The 23,355-nt window shown below is 38.9% G+C and overlaps 1 protein-coding gene across 1 annotated transcript; it reads right to left on the reverse strand.

Annotated features, from left to right (window-relative positions):
• Window positions 1-194: 194 nt before the first annotated feature.
• LOC135209686 (peroxisomal leader peptide-processing protease-like) lies at window positions 195-23,328 on the reverse strand. The gene is made up of 8 exons (XM_064242433.1): window positions 22,614-23,328; window positions 19,626-19,806; window positions 6,172-6,392; window positions 5,748-5,881; window positions 4,708-4,903; window positions 3,672-4,106; window positions 2,393-2,524; window positions 195-619 (listed from the first exon to the last, which is right to left on the reverse strand). Exons 1-8 carry the CDS (start codon window positions 23,326-23,328, stop codon window positions 531-533), a joined length of 2,103 nt encoding a protein of 700 aa, XP_064098503.1. The 3' UTR covers window positions 195-530.
• Window positions 23,329-23,355: the final 27 nt, after the last annotated feature.

Below are 23,355 nucleotides of genomic sequence, written 5' to 3' on the forward strand. Positions count from 1 at the left end.
AAACTTTTCTGTTTTGTTTTTTCTTGTAACTTATTGTGAAATAAATATTAAAAAGATTTTAACTGATTTCCTGGCTACAAACTTTGTCCAAATTCTTTCTGCCATACTGATGCTATATATTAAATCCTTACATGTCAATAAAAACAAAATTTGTAAAGTTCCCTTCTGAAATGGGTGTCTTATATACCATCAAATACAATTCTACTTTATTTGTTACAGTACATGACAATGGAATGTGCTATCAGCAAAATGCCTGAGGCAGGTCACACATCATTACCTCTAAACCACAAAATGAAAAGCTAAATGAAATCAAATCATTGTGATCTTCAAAAAAAACTACACATCTAAATACAGTGTTAATAGAATCCTTTGTAATGCAAAGTAACCTATATAATTTTAAAGTAAACAATGGGTACTTCAAAAGATAATGCTATCAAATACTTTAATAATCAACAAGAGACATTCCCTTATATGGAACAATAACATTTCACCACACAAACCCTGTCTGCCAAACTTAATCCTTAAAATCATTATAAACGAGACTGAGGTATCAGGTCCAAGGCCCAAAGTTTTGAAACTGCTGGACATTCCACCCCCAAGTGGCTTAACAGCTTTTTATCTGAAAAAGAAAAGTGAAAATTGGACTGCATAAATTTGACTTTCTTCCAACTTCTGATTTTGTACAAATTACATAAAAGGACTAAGACAATTTTGCGGATGGGTCAGTAACTGCCCAACCTGTATAATACAGCCCATGCTAAGAGTGAAAAAAATACCACATTCAGAGGTAAAAAGTTAAATATAATCTAAGCAACACACAATGAGTCACTAGTATAACTGTATAAAAGAACAAACTTTTCTTATCATGACTAGTAAAAATGTTCTGTTAAAACAGAATTCCATCTAATAAAAGGAGCCCATAAAAACACCAAAATATAGAGAGAAAAGTACTATATTTCAGAGACTGCTGTCTCCCTCTTCAGGTAGATGAATGAGAAAAGTTTACAGAAAAGGTGGTATTTATACCAAGAGGTCCATCCACAGGCAAGCCAATTTAGGTCACCCCCGCTGATAATCTTCCTTTAATCTTCTTAAGCATTGGTTGAATGAGAATCTTGTCGATCGTATCTGAAACCCATGCTCCTTTTGAGATGTTCATTACCTGCCTCTCTTTTATTGAGGCCAATTCCATCATTTGACTCTTGTATCGGCAGTTGCTGCTATAAATTATACGTGACAAATTCCAGTTTATTCTATGGTTATGTTCATTTATATGGTTGAAAATAGCTGAGTTCTGTTGTCCATATCTAACTGACCGTTTGTGTTGTATTAATCTCTGGGGAAGTGATTTACCTGTAAATCCGATGTAAGATTGGTCACAGTCCTGGCATGGGATTTGATAAACCCCAGTGTCCTTGGGGGTTGTCTTTTGTTGGACATTAATCAGGGATTTGGCTAAGGTGTTTGGGTAAGTAAATGCAACAGGTTTGATTTTCCAAGGATCTGAGTCACCTTAATCGTGTCCAGGTGTGGAATTTTTATTTTATTGTTGGGTGTATCTCTGGTCTTGTCTTTAGCTATCATGACATTGCTATCAAGATAGGTGTAGCTAGCAACCTGTTCTTAAGAGCCTTATGAATTTGTTCCCCAGATTTCCTGGAAAAAGAATTTGAACTAATTCATAAGCAACTTTTGTCTTTAAAGTATCCTGACCATATAATTGAGAAAGCAATTCACAAAGCAAACGTAATTTTCTACCAACCCCCTAAAGACAAGACCAGAGATACACCCAACAATAAAATAAAAATTCCACACCTGGACACGATTAAGAAGGTGACTCAGACCCTTGGAAAATCTAGCCCTTTTGCATTTACTTACCCAAACACCTTAGCCAAATCCCTGATTAACGTCCAACAAAAGACAACCCCCAAGGACACTGGGGTTCATCAAATCCCATGCCAGGACTGTGACCAATCTTACATTGGATTTACAGGTAAATCACTTCCCCAGAGATTAATACAACGCAAACGGTCAGTTAGGTATGGACAACAGAACTCAGCTATTTTCAACCATATAAATGAACATAACCATAGTATAAACTGGAATTTGTCACATATAATTTATAGCAGCAACTGCCGGTACAAGAGTCAAATGATGGAATTGGCCTCAATAAAAGAGAGGCAGGTAATGAACATCTCAAAACGAACATGGGTTTCAGATATGATCGACAAAGATTTTCATTCAACCAACGTTTAAGCAGATTAAAGGAAGATTATCAGCGGGGGTGACCTAAATTGGCTTGCCTGTGGATGGACCTCTTGGTATAAATACCACCTTTTCTGTAAACTTTTCTTATCTTATTTTATAAAAATATAAAAAAATTTACAACTACCTTTGGATAAAATGTAAGATGAAATAATTTTGTACATGGCAGGAGCAGGCACAGCTAGATTTATATGTGGAAATGTAGCTTTGTTGGAGAGGTCTTTTGTGTTGCAAACCATCAACCCAACAACCTGTAGACCTGGAAAAACAATTATGACTATGCATATATGAAACAAGAAAAAAAAGGATGAATATGTTTACAGAAAAACATGAACATAAGATAGAAAAATGACTGTAGCAATGCATAGTTTCAAAGCAGTATTACAGGTTCTTAAAATTATTAGTAAAATAAAAAAAACATGAGCAGAAAGACCATTCCATAGTTTTACTGTTATGGCAATGGAAGTCCTCTGGTACTTGGCAGTAGTAATTGCAGCACCTAACTATCATAGCTGGTGACATTACAAAAAGTAACAGAAAGCACTAACCCATGAGGCATAGGCACTAAAAATAATGTTTTGGTAGAGCTTGGCCAAAGAGCTGTGTATTTAGTACCTTGTTTGTTTTGAACAAAGCCTGACCCTTCAGTGTTTTGGGTTACTTTAAGAGGAAACGTAGATGTTTGTATAAAATCAGGACAAAAAAAATTTAGTTTTCTCTAAGTACACACTTCATATTTTCGGAACTGGACTCCATTCAACCTATTCACTTAGTACTTTGCCATTATCTCTCAACAGGTAGAATAGCTAAAAAGAATTATTCCATTCATTAAAACTCATCTGACCAAACTTTTCTGGACAATGAGAATAAGAGGAACACAAGTCTACATTTTGAGTGTGCACACAACTACAAATGACAGACAGGATTACAGAGACTAAAATATGCTCAAAAGTAATGAAAAAATATTTAAAAATTTTGTCCCCTCGAGTAAGGACTCTTAAAGCTGACAAAGAACAACTGCCAGCCATTCTGAGGTTCACCTAGAATTGCGTTGGTCTCTTTCTAATAAGGGAATTAGTCTTAAAATGTCTCAATCCTGTTTTTCTTTGGTCATAAATAAATGCAGGTAATTGTGACATTATAAGACTAACAGTATACGCAAAGAAAGGAGAGCTACATCATCATCAATGTTCAATGAATACCAAAATATGTATTTCTTTCTCTCAACATTTTAATTTTTATTTGCATTTCTCTCCAATATAATTAGTCTTACACAGAGTGCCTTTTGAAAATATATTAGCATGGTGCATACTGTATGGATTTTACTTCAAATCTACAAACTACTAACATGTTATACATAAGACAACTTGGCAAATATATATACTATACCAAAACACATAACTTACCATGCTCTGGATGATATGATACAATAGGACCACCACTGTTCCCTGCATAAACTGAGCATGTTGTTTGAAACATCACAGGCACTAAATTGTCTTCTCCACCAAAAAGGGATGTTAGTTTTGCAGTGTCCCTTTCATCAATGCTCTCCATACCAACATTTACAGAATCCCTATTAGTACAGTGGGATGAAAAATGTAAACTTTCATCCTGAGCTTCCCTTTCATTGTCAAGACCAATGTCCTTGATATTCTTATTTTCAGTGTAAACTATCCCTTTACTTTGACCCGTCCCAATTGGATTCCACTGATTTGAAGAGGGAAGTTCTAGGCCGCTTGCCTCAATACAGATAATTTTTGATATAATACCATGGGAAAAGCTTGGAGCAGGAAACCGATATGGATTAAAGATCCCATGGCCTGCTACTAAAACTGAAGATCCTGAAAAAAGGTAGAAATTTCACTGACTGAGTAAGAAGAGATACAACAGGTAGTATATGTCAAATTTCATTTCTTCCTATACATTACTATATTTCTAATCAATCTTAGCTCTAAAACGTTCAGTTCTACATAAAACCAAAAGAAAATTACTTCATTAATGACAATACCATTAACAATCAGTCAATATTACATCTAATAAACTCTTTAGTTTCTCCTTCTTACTAACAATGTTAATCCAGGAAGATTATTCTGATGGCAACAGTATAACAAATTTTTAGTTAATTTGTACTTTTCGGTTAACAAAGCTATAGTCTTAACATGAGGAATAACTTTTCACAAAGCTTTTGTACTGCTTATGTATTATATGTAATCTAATCCACAAAGGGTCCTAGAAAAAATCTGCCACATACAAGGGCAGAATGTAATTAAATGAAGGAAAATGTTTAAAAAATAGCAAAACCTATTGATTAGTTAATGACTTTTGTCACAAATGATAAAACCTTTCTGTTAAAAAAAAATTAATTTCCTGTATACCACATGCATAGTATAGTACTATACGTATTTCAACCGAATATCAGAAACTACTGGAACTAATTAGTACCCTTAGGTGGAAGACTGGAGGCTAATGGCAATGCTTCTAGTAGAGTAGCAGAAGTTTGCACCAGAGCTATGTCCCACATGCTTGAACCAAGTTTTCCTGCATCACGAGAGGCTCCTTGACAAAAACCATGCGGGTTTGTGCGATATATTACTTGACCTGTCATATGGGTTCCACCTGCAGTAATAACTGTAACCTCCTGAAAAAATTATGTGAACTGCTGTGAAAAAACCTTAAACACCTATTCACATCACCACAATTTTTAATAGCTTTTTTTTTTATGTATCTAGCAATTCCAAATCTCAACTCTCCTAATTTATCTCTACTGTTTAAGCTTGCCCTAAAATTTCCTTTGTTCCATCAGGCCATAACATACAAAATATAAAATTATTGCCTAATCAAGCATTTCTTTATAATCATGTTTCAAATAATCTCTATTAATGATTCTACTCCATATGTACATTGTAGACTTTTTTTTTTTACTAATTATTTATATTATATTCCTTTCTACTGCTAATGATTGAAAACTGAACTACCTTTGTTTCAGTGAATTTTTCTGAAATCACATACCTGTCTTCAAAACAAGGTAAAAAGTTTAGGTGCTCTCAAAAATTCTGATTACTGCATAAGCTAAAAAGTATATAACCATACAATTTTTTTTAATATATATTACACATAAATACACCTTTCCTTGATTTCCAATTAAGTTCTATTTCTTATACGTACTCTATAGCTACCTGCTCTTTTACTGCCTTTTTTACTATGTAGTTCTTTCCTAATGTGTACTCCATTACCTTTTTCTCCCAACATAGTATGTAACAAATCATATGATCAAAATACATAAGATCAAAAACTTTTTTTGTCTCTAGCTTCAACAACCTTTTCATACTAACTTTATGACATCAAGAATACATTGTCAGATGTAAAATCATATACCTAAGATTTGTTAAAATTTGAATACCTAGACAAGAGTAACTGTTGTTCATACTCAAAACACACCTAAAAAATTACCACACACAGCTTTTAAACACATGTATACTTACATCAAGTAATGAGTGTTGCACCACATGAGCACAAGTAAGGATTATACCTGGAGAGGTATTAATGACAATACCACTGCCCCATCCACCATCACAACAAATGGCAACCACAACATTATCTAATGTTTTTGCTATTCCTATAAAGTAAGAGATGAAGTGTGAGTAAATTTAAAAACACATTCACTTGTGTTATATTCAAATATTTAGAGACCAAAAAATAAAGTAATCTATACAAAAATGTATCTATAAATTTCTAAAAAAACACATCACTTATAAATGAACAAATTTCCCAATATACTTGTTTCAGTATGAAAATTTCAAAACAGCAACTTATACCTGATTTAAACTATAATACTAAAACTTAAATAGTACATATATGTGTAGTATGAATTAACATGTTCACAAAAAGTACGGTACACACTCTTACTTTCCAAAGAATGATTAATTATCTCTGATCTCAACGGCTGAATGGGAGATAATCCACCGGGAACTTCAGAAAACCTTAAAGTATCCTCTTTATTAATTCTGTTTTTCAATATATGATGTAGGGCCTGTAGAACAGGTCTAGCAGCTGCAAGGATAGAAAGACCAAGCCATTCACCATTTTTCCAGCAAAAGGAGGATATCACTATGGCACATAGATTCACTCTGAAAATGACCAAGAGACAAAATCAAGATGAAGTTAACCAAATATGTATATAAAAAGTTGTATACGTAATTGCTTCTTAATACAAACCCATCATTATCAACCTAAATTCACAGTCTTCAAATGCTACAGTCTGGTGTCTAACAAACAGAAAAAGGTTGACAGAGAAAGAGTGCATGAAGGACCAGGAGCCTCAGGTACCCATAATGTGCCTACTTCAGTTTCTCCAGTCATTTGGAAAGAGACAGCAGGCAGGGAGGAGAGTATTATATCATCTGTATGAGGGGTTTGTACTGACAAAAATAGATTCTGTTTTATAAAAACTTCTGGGCTAAACCTGTGTCGCTCCGTGAAATGTTCCTTTAGCACACATTTCTAAGGTATAAATATTGCTTTAAATACCAGAAAAAAAAGCTATATGGTAATGCCAGAATATTCTGGCTTGCTCACCTTTATTTAAGGTGTCGGTATGGTATCTGGGGCGAGTGAAACCACTACCAGAGGTCTTCTGCCATTTAGACTCTTCCTTTGTCAATTTCCCTTTTCAAATTAGGCGCCATACCAGCGCCATCTACCGCTACTACTAGCGCCTCGATAGACATTCCTTTAAATAGCACTGTCGTGTACACTTGCGTCTTTGACTGTAATGACATTATTTTGGAATAAAATGAGATGCTATAAACGCAGGAATCTTCGATATCTAAGTTGAGTATTGCAATTATCAATTTATGTTTGTAAGGGTAGCAAAATTAATCACGAGTATGTTTTAGTTGTGTGTTACATAAACGGAGCCTAGCTTGCACTGCTCCCGAGTCAGCCATTACATACATCGCTACCCGTATCTTTATGACGACTTCCAATTGGTCACCTATACTAATTATAGTCGTGTTGTTATTGATTTTGCACTCACTCAAGATTTACTAAAATTTTTAGATATCCTGACGTTTTATAATAGATATCCTGGCGCGAGGATGATTCAGACCTACTTACACAAACCAAGGAGATTCCTCCTTGGTTTGGGAAGTAGGTCAGATGGGCATTCCTTTCATCTGGAGAGGCTTCTCCCCTTCGATTCGTCGGATCGGGAGTTCAGCCTATCTCCCTCCCCCCTCCCCCCTTTTTCCCTTGGTCTGCTCAAGGAGGATACCTCCTTCACCTTACCAGGGAATCCGGGAGGGGTGTAAGGCCCTTAGGGACCTTATTCTGTTCCATGAGCCTCCCTGGCCTACCTCGCCAGATCGTGATTGAAATCACGTCTCGAGAAGGTTAGGCTAGCCGCTCAGAGCCACCCTGGCTGTCCTGACCAGATCGTTCCGATCGAGAGAAGGTTAAGCCAGCCGCTTTTTTAACAGAATTATGTACTTATCCTCTTTATCTTTATCCTCTCTCGCGCCAGGGGTATTGTATAGAGTTTATTATCAAATAAATTATTGTATTGTTGTATTATTGTAATCAGTGGGCAGTCGGTCTAAAGACCGTCAGCCCCTGTGATCGATTGGATCCACTTCTGACCGCGAGGTGTTCCACCTGGCCGGTCTAGACGCCCTCCCTCCCCCCTTTTACCTTGATGGGATGACATAACTCACTAGCGCTACTTCAGGTAGCCATCCAAGTCCTATCTCCTATTGCAGAGGGGGTGAGGGGGAGTGGTTATAGTCGGAAGGGGTACTCCTCATCTTACGTAGTAGGAGTAGTACGATGGCACCTACCCAGACGAGCCCAGGTAATTTCCAGGCTCGTTAGGATGGTATTAGCCACGTACTCTCTTCTCGCCTTCCTATCCCCAGTTCCCTACGTCCTCTATCCGTCCTCCTCGGCGGATCCGGGATCCAGCGGACGTCGTCAGTTATGCATATAACAAACACGATTCCTTTACGATCAGATTCAGGCCTAGGTTTTACCTATTCCCCAGTTTCGATCCCTAAGCTGGACCCAGGGGATAGAAAGATAGCATTGAAAGGGAACTGGGACCGGAAGGAGAATTTTTCCTTTCCCATCCTCAGTCCTCCATACATTATCTATCCTTCCGCCTCGGCGGGCCCGGGATACAGCGGAGATCGTTCAGTTATGTATATAACAACACGATCTCCCTTACGATCGGACTCAGGCCTAGGTTTTACCTATTCCCGTTTCAATCCTTTAGCTAGACCCGGGATATAGAGAGATAGTGTTGAAAGAGAACTGGGACAGGAAGGAGCATAGATTCTGTGCTCCAGTTCAAAATTCATTTATTTATTTTATTTTAATTATTCAAAATATGCTTTATGTTTTCGATCGGTGTACTACGCCGGGTAGTCGACCCCGGCAGGTAACCTAGAATTGAGGAATTTGTTTATCCTTACCTAGCCTCTCTCCCCCGCTTTCACTTATACCTCGGCACCCCACCCGGGTGGCGGTTGCCAGAAGCTAGCAGAGGCATTCTTAGTTACTAAGAAAACTTCTCCGATGCCAACGGATCCGGGCCAAGTCTAACTTTCCCCGGTTTCGTTGCTATTAAGCTTAATATATAATAAAGGCGGTCCCCGGGTTACGACGGGTCCGGCTTACGACGTTCCGAGGCTACGACGCTTTTTCTTAAATATTCATTGAAAAATCCGCCCTGGGTTACGACGCTTGTTCCGAGGTTACGACGCTGACGCTTCCGACGCTCCGAGTTTACGACGCTTTTAAAAAACACATACTATGATAAGATAAGAATCCTTTATAGTTTAGCACAGTTTCTCTCTCTCTCTCTCTCTCTGTATTTTCCAATGAAAATAATCACTATAATTCTCTCTCTCTCTCTCTCTCTATACTACAAAGATGTATGTTTTTTAGTATGATAAATAAATGATTTACTATTTTCAAATATTAATATTAATTTATACAGCAATAATATCAATTCATTAAAGAAAATACCATAGTGAATTAGTAAGATTTTAGCTTATATTTAAAAAATTATGGAAGAATGAAGGAAATCCCAGTCTTCTTGAAGTAACTTCCAGTAACCTTTTTCGAGATCCAGGTACTAAAACTGTCAGCTATATATCAAGTTCTGTGACAGCCAGGAGAGAGCTGGGGGAGAGCTGCAGTGTTGCAATCATGTGGTCCTGACATCCCCCCCCCCCCCTTTCTTCTCTCTCCTCTCTCCTCTCTCTCTCTCTCTCGTCTCTCTCTCTCTCTCTCTCTCTCTCTCTCTCATTTACTGAGACTCGAGATTTTTTATGTACTTGTACTATTTGTTTTTAATACTTTCAAATAATAATAATAATAATAATAATAATAATAATAATAATAATAATAATAATAATAATAACTGTAATTACAAAATTCATGTGATAGTATTTTAAAGAAATACAATACGTACTAATCTATCCATGTCACTTTTAATTAAGGTTAACTCTCTAATAATAATACGATAACTAATTTCAAAAGAAAATTCTTCCCTTTGTCTTTTTCTGTATCAATTTCCCCACCTCAACTCGAGTGACACTCAAGCTTAACAATGCCATCCAATGGTCAACGAATTTAATGGTTTTATGTAATCTCTCTCTCTCTCTCTTACTGAGATGAGATCATTTTCATGGACGTGTATGTAATAAGTTTATCATTAATATTTTCCAATAATAATACTATAAGTACAAAATTCATATCTGAGTATTTTAAATACAATAATCATTCCATTTCTCTCTTTTAAATACTGTAAGGACAACTCTCTCTCTCTCTCTCTCTCTCTCTCTCTCTCTCTCCACAAGATACTTGTCATACATTTGGTGTTTCTATTTCTTCCTTTTATCTCTCTCGCTCTCAGCAAAAGAATTGATAGACAGACAAACATAATTGCACAGTCCTCTCTTTCTCTCTTCTCTGGAGATATACGTATATGTATTTATGGGAGGGGGAAAAAGTTGCCTACAGACGTTCATTTCAATCTATTGAAACCTAAGGAGTTATTTCTCTCTCTCTTTCTCTCTCTCTCTCTTGTATTTTAATGAAGATATACAGTAATTTGTGAATACACAGTGTTGCACATGAAAAAAAGTAAATTAGTGATAGTTTTAGAGATACGGCCCTAAGAAAAATTGCAAATTAGTAGTGAAATTTTCCCTGTGGACATGTTTTCAAGAACGTCGTTCCGGCTTACGACGATTTTTGGGTTACGATGCGTCTTAAGAACGAAACCCCCGTCGTAACCCGGGGACCGCCTGTATATATATATTATATATATTATTACAAGACTATGAGGTGAATGCTTAGCGGGGTAGGAGCTGGCGGGAGAGAATAATATGAATACCTTACATAATGCATGCTGCCGCAATTTATTACGGCGATGACAATACAGAATGCAGGTCCCACCGGAGTGATCTCCAGCGGACCTACATGTAGTGATACGTACTGCGGTATCGATTCTAGTATTACATATTCCGCCAGATACATATCCAGCAAGTCCATACAAAGGTACTTATGTATCATTTTGTAATTACAGATGGTACGCTGTCAAAAGACAACCTGCACTGCAACCCTGCAGCAGCAGGGCAGACAGGAAGTATGCCGCACTCACGCAGGCTGTGCGGTCCAATGAACGACTTGTCGGTCTGGCAACCAGTTGAGAGTGAAGTCTGTTACAATTTGGTTTTGGGACTTCACTACCGAGACGGTAAGTACCAATTCATTGAATGATTAGTTCACTAAATGAGATATTGTAAATAATTGGAGAGATATTGAGATAGTTATCATTGTTTAGAATACTTTTAAAAGAGGATACTTTTTAAAAGTAACTATCTCTTTCAGAAGCTCCCTTATCTTCCCAAATGTGGGAGCATCAGCAACGGTACCAGTAGATTTGGCAGCCCCGATCATTGCCAAGATCCACGAAGATAAACACGCCGTGCTGGACCTAGTGGGTTAGAATAAGAAGTTGGAGAGGTCGCAGCAATCAACCTGGACCACGAACCAATGAAGGCCAATACCCAGGATGAAGGTAGGCTATATGAAGCATTTGGTAAATGGGCAAAAGGACTACCTTTTAGCTCGTCTCATTCTTCTTCTTCATTTTAGAGTTTACCAAGAGACCTACGACTTCAAGGGATAAGCCGGGGTCGGTAATCCCTAAGGTAAGCTGAAATAGTCACTCATAGGTCTATTACAAGTCCCTTACTAAACCTTACAAACTGAAGGCTATTTGGGAAAGTCGTTCTAGTTCGCCATCAGCCACCAAACTGGTGACGAACACGACAAAATCTGCCACACACAGGCAGGCATCAAAGACAAAGGCATCTAAACCCAGATCCTAGGATCCTGGGTTTAACCCAACATGTTTTCCAGCTTGCTGAGGTAGGAGATGGGTAACCTGACTCAGCCCAATTCTAAATAACATCACAACTCAGTTGTTCTCGAACATGAAAACGTCACGTCAGCCTATTCAGTCGTTAGTAGAAGGACTGAAGATCTAGGAGACCTCGAAGTAAGCAGCCCTCCAACCCGGAAAGCCACAACTACTCCGGGCAGTACCAGACACATCCAATTGTGTCCCTTCAAATCAATAATCCTTGGTGGCTACCAGCACATGCCCTCTTCTCAGAGGGCATGCTGACGATTGAGGGCGGGGAAGGGAACCCGGCCAATAGAGGACTTCGAGTTCCTTTCACCGGGTCTCCAATTCCCTTGTTCAGGCTATGCACGTCTGATAGAGAACGCACTGATCTGTGAAGACAAAACGCCTTAGGAAATGGTCATCTTCCCCAGAGACCAGGATCAATCAGCCTGGGTTCAAACCCTGGCAGATTGGGAATGCACAAATACCAAACTGACACGCCACAATAATCCCTTCACGATTTTTGTGGTGCTAAACGACACGTCCATTCCGTGTACCTCTAAAGTAGTAGAGATTACACCAGGCAACAGCAATGGACAAATCTATACATTATATCAGAGAGACGGATTTACCATCCGTGGTCTCTCTGGGAGGAATGGAGTGCGGGGTAGACGCCCCGGCGACATTCTTGGTAGGCATATTGAACTAAAATTGTGCTACGACGCTCTTCAGCGAGCTTTTACCCAGACTCCCAGAAGCACTGGTAAAGGCGAAGTATGAAGCCAGAAGTCGCTTGACTAGGTCTATCAATTCCGCCACTATAGCGGAAATGACAACCTCGGTCTATACGGACGAACCATGGTACAAGATCCGGACAAGTCATTGCTTCACACCTTACGGTGCAATGTATATGACTTTGCAATAGCCAGGAAGAACTGCAGAAAGCACGTCTTGGCCGATGCGTCTATTCACCATGAACCTAATAGACTCATCAAAGCTTAGGTCTGGGGAACAAACTCGTTCCCTGAGACCGTAGTGAACAGAATCCCGGGCAAAGCAGCTAAGGTCAACCAGAGCTTGCGAGTTCGCTGGGGCTTGATCCCCAAGAGGAGATTTGAATCCTCGGTAACACAGCCCACGGGCATGAAGAGAGCAAAGGGGTTCTAGCCTTCCTAGACGATGTAACCTCAAACAGTGGTACAAGCTGTTCCAGTAGGCCAGCTAGGTCAACCATCCACCTCAAATAGTCAGCCACAACAGTCCGTGCTGCTGTAGAACCAGCCCTCTCAGCAGCACCAAAGCTCAGCTTCTTTACCTCTTCCTCGGCCATAAGGCCTCCGATAAGAACCAGGTGTATGTCACGGATACAACAGGTTCACAAGAGGTAGCCGAGCCAGAGCAACTTTCCGTACAGCTGGCGGAAGAACTTCCGGCAAGGAAGAGACTTCACAGGAAGCCGGCGCAACCGACTTTCGACGAACCAGTGAGACTCCTCAGGTAGGAGGAAAGCGGTGCTTATTCAAGAACCGCTGGGAATCAGCACTTGGTCGAACAGCATAGTATCAAGAGGTCGGGTATGGAGTAGGGAGAAGGGCCTTCCTCCATCAACCGAAATTTATCAACATCCAAATGCCGGATGAGATAAAGGACACCTAAGACTTTCTGTAGAAGAAAGTAATTACAAGTGCAAATACTTAGAATTTCAGGGACGCTTCTCCAGCGATTCCATGAAGATTCAATCAAACCGAAAGTAATATTAGACTTGTCTCATTGAAACTCATATATTCAATACGACAAGTTCCATATGCTAACTGTTTTTGCAGGTACGGACCTTACTTATCCGTGGGGCCGTCACAATACTACCTATAATCTTATAGATATTTACTATCCTCTTCTGGTAGCAAGTCACTTCCGCCTTTTCCTAGGCTTTCACCTTTTCCTAGGCTTCAGACTAGGCAACAGGCTTACGCCTTCAAGTAAGGCTATTTGGGCTTATCAGAGCGCCCAGAATATTTACAAGATAGCGGAAACAGTAGTGCAATAACTGAGAACCCAAGGGATAAGCCTAGTAATCTCCTAGACGACTGGCTCATCTGAACTATAAACGTCAAGGAATGTCTCAAGGCAACCATAAGTGATAAATTTCTGATTTCCTAGGATTCCAAACCACAAGGAATCCCTACACACTACGACACCACAGTTTCAGTGTTTAGTAAACAATGGGACCTCAAATCACACAACTTTCGATCCCACCGGGGAAAAAAGAAAGGAAATAGCAAGGCTGCGAGACAGTTCCTCAAGGCAGACAAGCATCCCGGAGGAACCAGGAAGAGTTCTAGGTTCACTCCAGTTCGCGTCAGTAACAAGGACTCTACTAAAAGCCAACGGAAGGCTATATTCCGGGTTTGGCGGAGTAGAGTGAACAGGGAATTGCGAGACAGAGTTCCCGCATCCTGCACATTTTACAGACTCCACCATGGACAGAAGTCAAGAATCTGACAAAATCATCACCGGTATGGTTCCCTCTGCCAAGTTTAGTGGTCCATATGGATGCCTCACTAAGCGGTTTGGGAGACTACCCCCAATATGGAAACGCTCAGGACACTTGGTTCCTAACGCCCTGCTAGCTTCATAACAGTGTTTGGAAGCCATGACAGTATTCTATTCTTAGTAACTCTCCTCAGAGAGCAGCTTCAACCAAGACACGTAATCAGGTCATGATAACAATTTTTTCATTGACAACAAGAAACAGTGGCATCTGTCAGCAACTCACTTGGCAGAAGCAAGAACTTAGTGGCAGATGCACTGTCAAGGACAACTCCGCTACAGTCGGAATAGTCCTTAGATAACAGGTCATTTAGATGGATCAGCCAACAAAATCCAGATCTCCTGGTAGAATTATTGCTACAGAATCCAACCACAGGTTACAATATTTCATGTGCCCTCAATCTGGACCCCATGGCCCAGGCCACAGATACGAGACAGGTGGGAACATCTGGCAGAGGATTTAATTTTTCCCTCCAATAAAGCTACTAAGACAAGTTCTAGGCTAACTCCCATCCTTTTAAGGACGGATTGGGCTGTTAACCCCCAACGGACTCAAGAGCAATTGTGACCCGTTACTAGGGGAATTGGGACTCTGTCTCAGACGGACCCCCAACCCCTGGCACGATTAGTATAACAAGGGCGGCGGACGCTTCCTCAAGGATTCGGAGTGTCCTAACTTTATGGAATTCGTGAATTTCACGGCACAAGAAGATGCCAATATGGATCCTATTAACACCTTGTTCATAGAATCAGACAACGGAAGTCCACGGGGAGGTCCGCAACTATGCGGAAACGTTTCAGCAATTGTCACAAGATTTGACAGTCCTGACTAATCTCTCCCCAGTTCCTACGACTCCCTTTTCTAAGCAGTACGATTCTACAGTAACAAGCTAGCCTTTTTCCTAAAAAGACCCAATAGTTATGACGATGAATATGAATCTGGCTGTTACGTTCCTTAGGACCCTGTTTAGATAGAGCCTACCAGCTCGGGTTATTACCACGACCAAATCTGCTTCAAGGAGGTACTCCAGTTTGGTTCCACATTAATAGATTCATAATTTCAGAGATTCCGAGAACTTGTGCTAGCTAGAACAAAATCATATTGATTTTCTTCCATCCAGAGAAGTTCTAGTATCTCCAGATCGAATTCTTGGCTAAAAATGAGGATCCTCAGAGTAGGTGGGCCCCTAGAAGATTGCCCCACTTCCACAGGCTCTATCCCTATGTCCAGTCAGAACCTGAGATCAATTTTAGACAGAACTTATAATAAAACTTCAGGTCCTTTATTCATTCGAGAGATGGTGGAACAGTCTCATTTAAGTGATTAAAATAACAATTCTATAATTTTAGATAGGCTAACCGCAGTCAATTCCACATGTACATGATGTCCGAGCAGTAGCTGCCTTAATAATTCACTTCCACCACATGAACTTTGATGACCTTAAAGAAGTATATAAGATGGAATTCAAGTATTTAATCACCACTACTTTAAATCCTTGAAAGCCCTTAAATAATTCAGCAGTGGCAGTGGGGGAATATTGTTTCCCCTAACACAGCCTAGTCATGTTGATATACCTAGTCGTAAAGACCTTGTCCTTCTTTAGCTCTTTTTCTCTCCTAACCGCCTCGCTTAGTCTCTAGCCTTCATCTCGGGGTTTTTCACTTGGATTGTATAATTAAACCATTCTTGTACTGGTTATAATTAACTACTAATTATATACATGTAAAAAATATAGTATTACTTGTTGACATAGTAATCACACAGGCCTTACCAGTAATTGTTTGTGGTAATAGTATATACTTACTAGAGTAAGAACCTAGACTTAAGATATTGTTAAAATCTGTTTAGATTTAAGCAATTTATTAAATAGGGTAGAATTATCTTAGAGTTAGTTTCTCCCTTCCAGTAGTCTTATAGAGTATATCCAAGCTTGTGGGAACAATTCTCTGTTACTATTTCACGGAGCGACACAGGTTTAGCCCAGAAAAGGGATTTTGACAAAGGAAAAATCTATTTCTGGGCGATGACCTGTGTCGCCCAGTGAACCCACCCCTTGCTTCCTCACCCTATAGCCCCAAGCTTGGGTGCTATTTTCAGGAATGGCTATCGAGGCGCTAGTAGTAGCGGTAGTGGGTGGTAGATGGCGCTGGTATGGCGCCTAATTTGAATAGGGAAATTAACAAAGGAAGAGACTAAATGGCAGAAGACCTCTGGTAGTGGTTTCACTCACCCTAGATACCATACTGACACCTTAAATAAAGGTGAGCGAGCCAGAATATTCTGGCATTACCATATAGCTTTTTTCTCTGGTATTTATAGCAATATTTATACCTTAGAAATGTGTGCTAAAGGAACATTCCACTGGGCGACACAGGTCATCACCAAGAAATAGATTTTTCCTTTGTCAAAATCCCTTTATTTGTTTCATCCAAAACCCAAATGCTGAAAGGTGCCAGTATAATCCATGCTGATGAACTTCAGGGGGGCAACGGAGCGTTAAGCACCATAAGTTTCATGCACCCAAGTAGTGATTTTTCTTAGATAAGGAAGAGCTCCTAAATAGTAAAAGTAAGTTTTAGTAATGTGGAGTGCAACCACTAAAATCTTATAGGATGCTGTACTAGAAGAATGAAGAGTTGAAAGGAAGATGAATATTATCATGAAGTAGGACTCTTACCTGCTCTCCTTTACTCTATGAAACATTGTTGTAAGCCTGAAACCACCTGTCAGAGCCAAATCATCTTGTGTTCCTAGTACTATTCCATTTCCTGGTCATGTATGTTAACAGAAACAGCCTAGAATTTTTTAATATTAGTCTAACCTCTATTATTTTAACTTTTTAACACTTCTCTGTTGGTAATATTTATTTTGTTAAATAATTTTATATTTTTGCTAAACTAATTACATATGTTAGCACAACTATTGCTTACTGGTAATATCTCTCTCTCTCATCCATAATTACACTATCTTCTGTTTTTCCCATCACCTTCTTGTCTTTTATTTCACTGTCTTTACTCTTCTCATTCTTCATGTAATTGGCTTTTGTTTAAATATCTTTACTCTTCTCATTCTTCATGTAATGCCTTTTGCTAAATGGTTCCATTTTCTATTAAATATGATTATACATGTAAGTTACGGTACTTACAGCCAATTCTAGAGAAGTGCTCTTGAGCATTCAGGACTTGGCAATGGTAAAATTTTCTTTTGCTTCTATTAACTTTCTTTTTTTTATTGCATTATCTATTTTCTTTTCTTTAAGTAACTCTGCTTTCTTAAAGTGTAATTAAGTGGGGGATTAATGATTATTTAATAATTTTGAATGGCTAAGAACATATCCTTATTAAACCCCATACAAATGGTTGTTTACCAAAGTGATCACCTAATCCTAATGATTTATGTTAGAAGAACCTAACCCTAGAGATAAGAACTCTAGATGGCTGAAGGATTAATGAAGTCAATTCTTAAAAATATACTGTATTTAGGAACAATGATGTCCAATACAGATTCCACCAAGTTGGAATTTAATGAAAGACTAACATAGGCAAATCAAACAATGTGCACAGAATAAGATTTGGAAAGTAAACGAACTAAAATTAAGTACAAACATTATAAATTAGTGTGGTGCAAATCTTTATTGTTGTATGGACATGAATCATGGAATGATAATGGAACTACTTTTAAGGATTTTTTAAAATCTGAATGTTGAGTGGAGATTTGTGGACATGAAAAGACACCATAAACATGAGCGATGGAACTGCACTGAGGCCCTTCGCATAACATGCTGTTGGTGCCAATGCTCATTGATCAGATGATAAACAGATCTAGTATGAGTAGGGAACAAATTAATACTCATTAATTACCATATTGTAGAGAGTAAAATTCCAGCAGTGTTTAATGCTTAATTTACTGAGAAATTATGTCAGATGGGAACACTGGTTATTTAACTGTTTTTAATCACCAACAACTCCATCTCCAAAATGCTGATGTGCAGATGAAGTGTGTCCTTTGACCACACACCTGCAACACACTCACCTTTCAGATGTGTGCTCCATGCCTATTTTGATGTATCCAAAAACAGAGGCATTTCTGGAGAACAAAGATATGATGAGGAAGAACACCGAGAGCATTTCTTCCCTTTCCTCACCTGGGTATTGCCAGTCTTGAACACCTAAGGGAAGGGCAAGGCCAGTATTGAAGAACACAAAGTATCAACCGGAGGATCTGCCTCTGGAAGGACTACTACAACAGAAGGACCCTGTACTTTTGAAGTAGCCGAAGAAGCTGAGACAGCTGCAGGAACAGCAGCTGACTACAAGATATGTTAACCATTGGCCAGATCTTGCACATGTACTTCAGAAATAATGTCTCCTTAGTAACTAGAATTTCAAAATCAGATGAACTGGAGGGAGAAACCACTACCAACAGCTATGTAGTCCTTAAAGGAGAGGGTGTGGTCAGGCTTCTCTGCTTGAGTGCTATCCCTGTAATGAAGAGTAGCACTACTAACAGGCAGGGGGATGGGAATAGGAGGGGAGAAGGAAAAGAAGAAGGATTTGGTACATCATTACCTCTGAAGAAGCTGACGATACTTCTAATCACTCATCCTCCTCTTACCAAACTATTCTAACTGCAGATAAGCCCATCCAGCACTCTCTCCATAATAGTAACAATACATGTGGGGGCCTACCGCTGCAGGAGACATAAAACAACCAAAAGGATGCCCATGCTCCTTGTAACAATGATGATGTTTGTTCTTCAAAATGAAATAAAAAAAAACATGAACAATGCAAACAAACTGATTAATAAACAACAAAAACAAGATAGCAAACTACTCACCCAAATTCTTGAACCACCACATAGTGGGAAGAGATCAAGTGCAGCATGTCTATTCTTCTTGGCAACTGAAGAAAAAGTAAGTTGTGACATAAGGTGAGTGAGGTGTATTCCCCCATTCAACCTCACATATGCCAGTTAATTACCTTGTTACCAAGTTCAATGACTGCTCCAGATCACGCTGAAGAATACTCCTATACGTATGTAAACAGGTCAGTGGTCTGTATTTCCATAAGAACAAATGTGTGCAGAATATTTTTAAACTTTCATTTTTGTTTTTGCTTTAAAATCCTTTTTTTTATATTCTGTGGTATGGAGGGTAGACAAATTATATACTATATTGATATATGACAAAGAATCACTGATACGGGCTACCAGTGGGTAGATAGCAATTATATAGAAAATAACTGTCTTTTAGATGTAAAATGTCTTTGGATTTCTGACTTTTTCTCATTATGATTGCTCAAGATGGAATACAAGCCAACTGTATAGCCAAGGCAAACTATATTGGTGGGTAACAGATAAAAAAAAGAAAGCATTTAACAATAAATTCTGACTTACTTCTCATTGACAACTGTATAAACTGGAGCCCCTTCTCCTCCCATCATACATCGAGCATCAGTTAGATAGATATCACCATTATGTCCGCTGACATTGCTAATGATACCTTTACTTAATGAGTTGAGAAAAACGCTAGGTGAAAGGCTGCCAAAGGGTGAGCTTTCAATATAAGCATTTGCACCTGCAATTCAAGTGTTAATAAACATAAACAGAAATTATTCTAACAACAATATTAAATAGTATATTAATTTGCATTCAAGAGAAAGTATTTTTATGATAAATACATTTTTTCAGATTTCATTTCTTTTAGATATATAAACCCAGTCCCTTTATACAAAAGTATTCTTGGTGCCCAGCTGGTTTTGACTGATAAGCTTGTTAACAAAGTAGTTGATGTAGGTGAATGAAAGGAGTACCTGTCAACTCACCTGGCTGTATACCCTTCTCAATTTACTTTGGCTTAATGGACAAAAGCAGAATTGGTTAAAGGTAGGATTATGATAAAAGCCTCATGTTTCTACAGTTATGAAAATAGAACTTAATTTCAAAATTGTCACTTGTTCTGGCAAACTTTACAAACTTTCATCTTTTATAAAAGAAAAAGAAATTCACTCTTTAGTTGGTGGATACTGTCTCTAAGAGATAGGAATTGCCAGCTTCCTGGATACACGCAGGGGCATGTGAGGACTTCTGAAATTGATCTCCTAAACAAGGCTACTAGGGCTCTGTGCCAGTTTGATACTGTATACATAAAGGAATAATTCAAGGGAGCCCAATCTCTCCCATCTATATACATGAAATCCAACTAACCTTATTTTCATAAGAACAAAATTATAGTTATGTTTTGCAACTGCCTCTCTTGTTTTATGAAGAGCAGAAAAAACCATCGTCAGACCAAAGATTATTGGACTCTATTCTGCAGCTTCTACATTTTGCCGTATCTATCACAAATACAGCCAAAGCTGTTTATGGTCAAGAGGGTAGGAGGGGAAGATACCAGTCATCCATTACATCCACCTCACCCACTCAAGTCTACAAATGAGCATTGGGAAAGATACTTTCTTGTCCAATGTACATTGCTTAGTTATACAAAAAATGCGGAACAGCCACAAGATGGTGGGCAACATCTATCAAGTAAAAAAAAATAAAAAGTTGAAAGGAGTCTATCTGCAACAAACTCAGCCCCTCAGTACCTGTCCTACCACGTAGTTTTCTGAATGAAAGGGTCAGTGCAATTCCCCGAACTTGATGGACTCTCATGCAAGGCATAGCATCATCCTCACCAGACAACAGGTTTGACCACTTGAATGTCTCAAGAGGCCTATAGGAAATGGTATGTTATTTCCTTGTGCTAACAAACATGGATTCTGAAGATATGAGCATCTGAGTGAGATTCTGAAGAACAAGAGCACCTGAGTGAGATTATGAAGAACAAGAGCACCTGAGTAAAATTCTGTAGAACAAGAGCACCTAAGTGAGATTCTGAAGAACAGAGCAGCTGAGTGAAATTCTGAAGAATAAGAGCAACTGAGTGAAACTGAAGAACAAGAGCATCTGGGTGAAACTCTGAAGAACAAGAGCATCTGAGTGAAATTCTGAAGAACAAGAACAGCTATGTGAGATACTGAAGAACAAGACATCCCATCCCAATGCCTGATTTCAAGGTAAGTGCTTTGACATGCCTTTCCCAAGAAATGCTTGGTTTAGGGCCAAGTGATAGCTCTTCACAGCTGAGATGGAGAGGAACTTATCTTATGACAGAGCTTCACTGGAGACATGTTGCTTTGAAATGAAGGTACCAAGACTCCCACTCATTCATTGAGCTTAATAAGCTGAATAAACAAAACCAAATTCACACCAAAAATAAAATGCAAAAGACAAATGTTTCCATATTTCATCAGAAATGTCATAACTTCTTAAAGTGCCTATGTAATCTGTATTTGCATAAAAATCATAGTCTTTACTCTATTCAAATCACTGAAACTTGGTAACTGGCAGCAGGTGATTTGGGAAACCCCCACTTACCAAGCACTTTTTCTTTGGCATCAAGGACTAAGCATGGTGGATGAGGTGGGATGGTGTTAAAAGGCTCAAATTTGTATACTACAGTACTAAGAGAAAATACATAATACTACTTTAAAAATCTGTTATTTTTCCTATAGAAATACAAACCATTGAATTTAAGTAGGAAGTAGGAGAATTCTTTTCTATGTGGGAGGTTGCCTCTCAACTGACTGGTAAGTTGAATCTCCACCAGGAAATGTCATATTCCTAGTCACATTAGTGAGGAAGGGAAGCACTGACTAGAGCAACCTCCTATTTGGTCTGGAACTGGGATTCTGGAATAAAAAGGATGCCTACAATCTCACTTGCATGGGAAAAATTTAGAGAAACAATAGAAACTCCTATGAGGGTTGACACAAGTCAAAAAGCATCTAAAATCTGGCCAATGTCAAAAAGCATCTAAAATCTGGCCAATAAACACCAATAGGTTGAGATTAGTGGGTTCCCACCTGGGGAGAGTCTAGCACACACACATACCCGACTTGCTACTAGATGATAAAATGTGCTGATCACCCATCTTCCCACCTGTAACCATCCCCTCTCTGATTGACCCAGATGTGTAAGTGGAGAAGGAGCAAGGAAAGGTTTGGGGCAATGGGGAAAGGGGTTAAGGAACAAAAAAGATTTGGTGGTGTCCAACAGGGAGTATTACCTTTCAATGACACCAGCTAATTCCTTTCAGCCTTCTCTGCTTGTTCCCAAACCCATTCCATTACAAAGGGGACCAACTTGCACTCTCTTTACAAGGACGATTAGAACTGCGAATGGGGTATCCTCGCTCCAGTCATCCACTTACCACCAAGTTAACTACCTTTTTACCAAGTTTCAACAACCAATTTCAACTCATTCTGAGGAATATTTTCTATATAAGAAGCAATGATTTGTATCCCTGTACAAAAAACTAAATAACCAACAGAACCATACCTTTATTTGCTACTGCAGTGTGTGTCAGAAGGTTCTCTGTCAAAAAAACCAGTTCTTTGGGTGATATTAAGGTGCTGCAATTTTCCTCATGATCCTTCTGAATATTAACTTTCAACACAACAAATAAAGGCAGAATAATGGATGCTAAATCACTGTCTAAGCCTTCATCTCCATCTTTTTCTTCAGTCAATCTCCATCCATCAGAGGGTGGCATCATGGCAGACAGACTATCAGTAACACCTGGCTGTAAAAATAACATGCTAACACTGGCATGGCGACTAAAGTAATGGGGAGTTTCAGGTGAAGATACCAAGGGTGAATGCAGATCTCTGTCCTCTAACCAATTAGGATGAGAATAATTTTGAAGCACTGATGGCTTTAATACTGCAGAAACCCGTTTTGGTAGTGCCTGTAACAACAGATTACTTGAATTTCTCTGGATAGTCTTATCATAAATTATTTGAAATTTTGACTCTGTAATATCTATGACTGTTCTTAGATCAGAGCCATTCTCATTAATGGCAATACCTTCCCTCTTCAAGACTTCACACAATGGTCCAGCTGCCTTTTCTTTTAAAACATCAGTAACAATTGTACCGTGTGTAAGGATCCAACCATTGCCCAGGTATATCCCTGAGCAGCTAACTTTATCTCTGGCACTCTCCTTACCAAGTGAAGGCGGCAAATATTCAACAATAACTCCAAGGCCACCCATCTTTTCACTTGGATAAAGTATGGTTGC

This window comes from Macrobrachium nipponense, chromosome 38 (genome assembly GCF_015104395.2).
Source record: "Macrobrachium nipponense isolate FS-2020 chromosome 38, ASM1510439v2, whole genome shotgun sequence".
Taxonomy (NCBI): Eukaryota; Metazoa; Arthropoda; class Malacostraca; order Decapoda; family Palaemonidae; genus Macrobrachium; species Macrobrachium nipponense.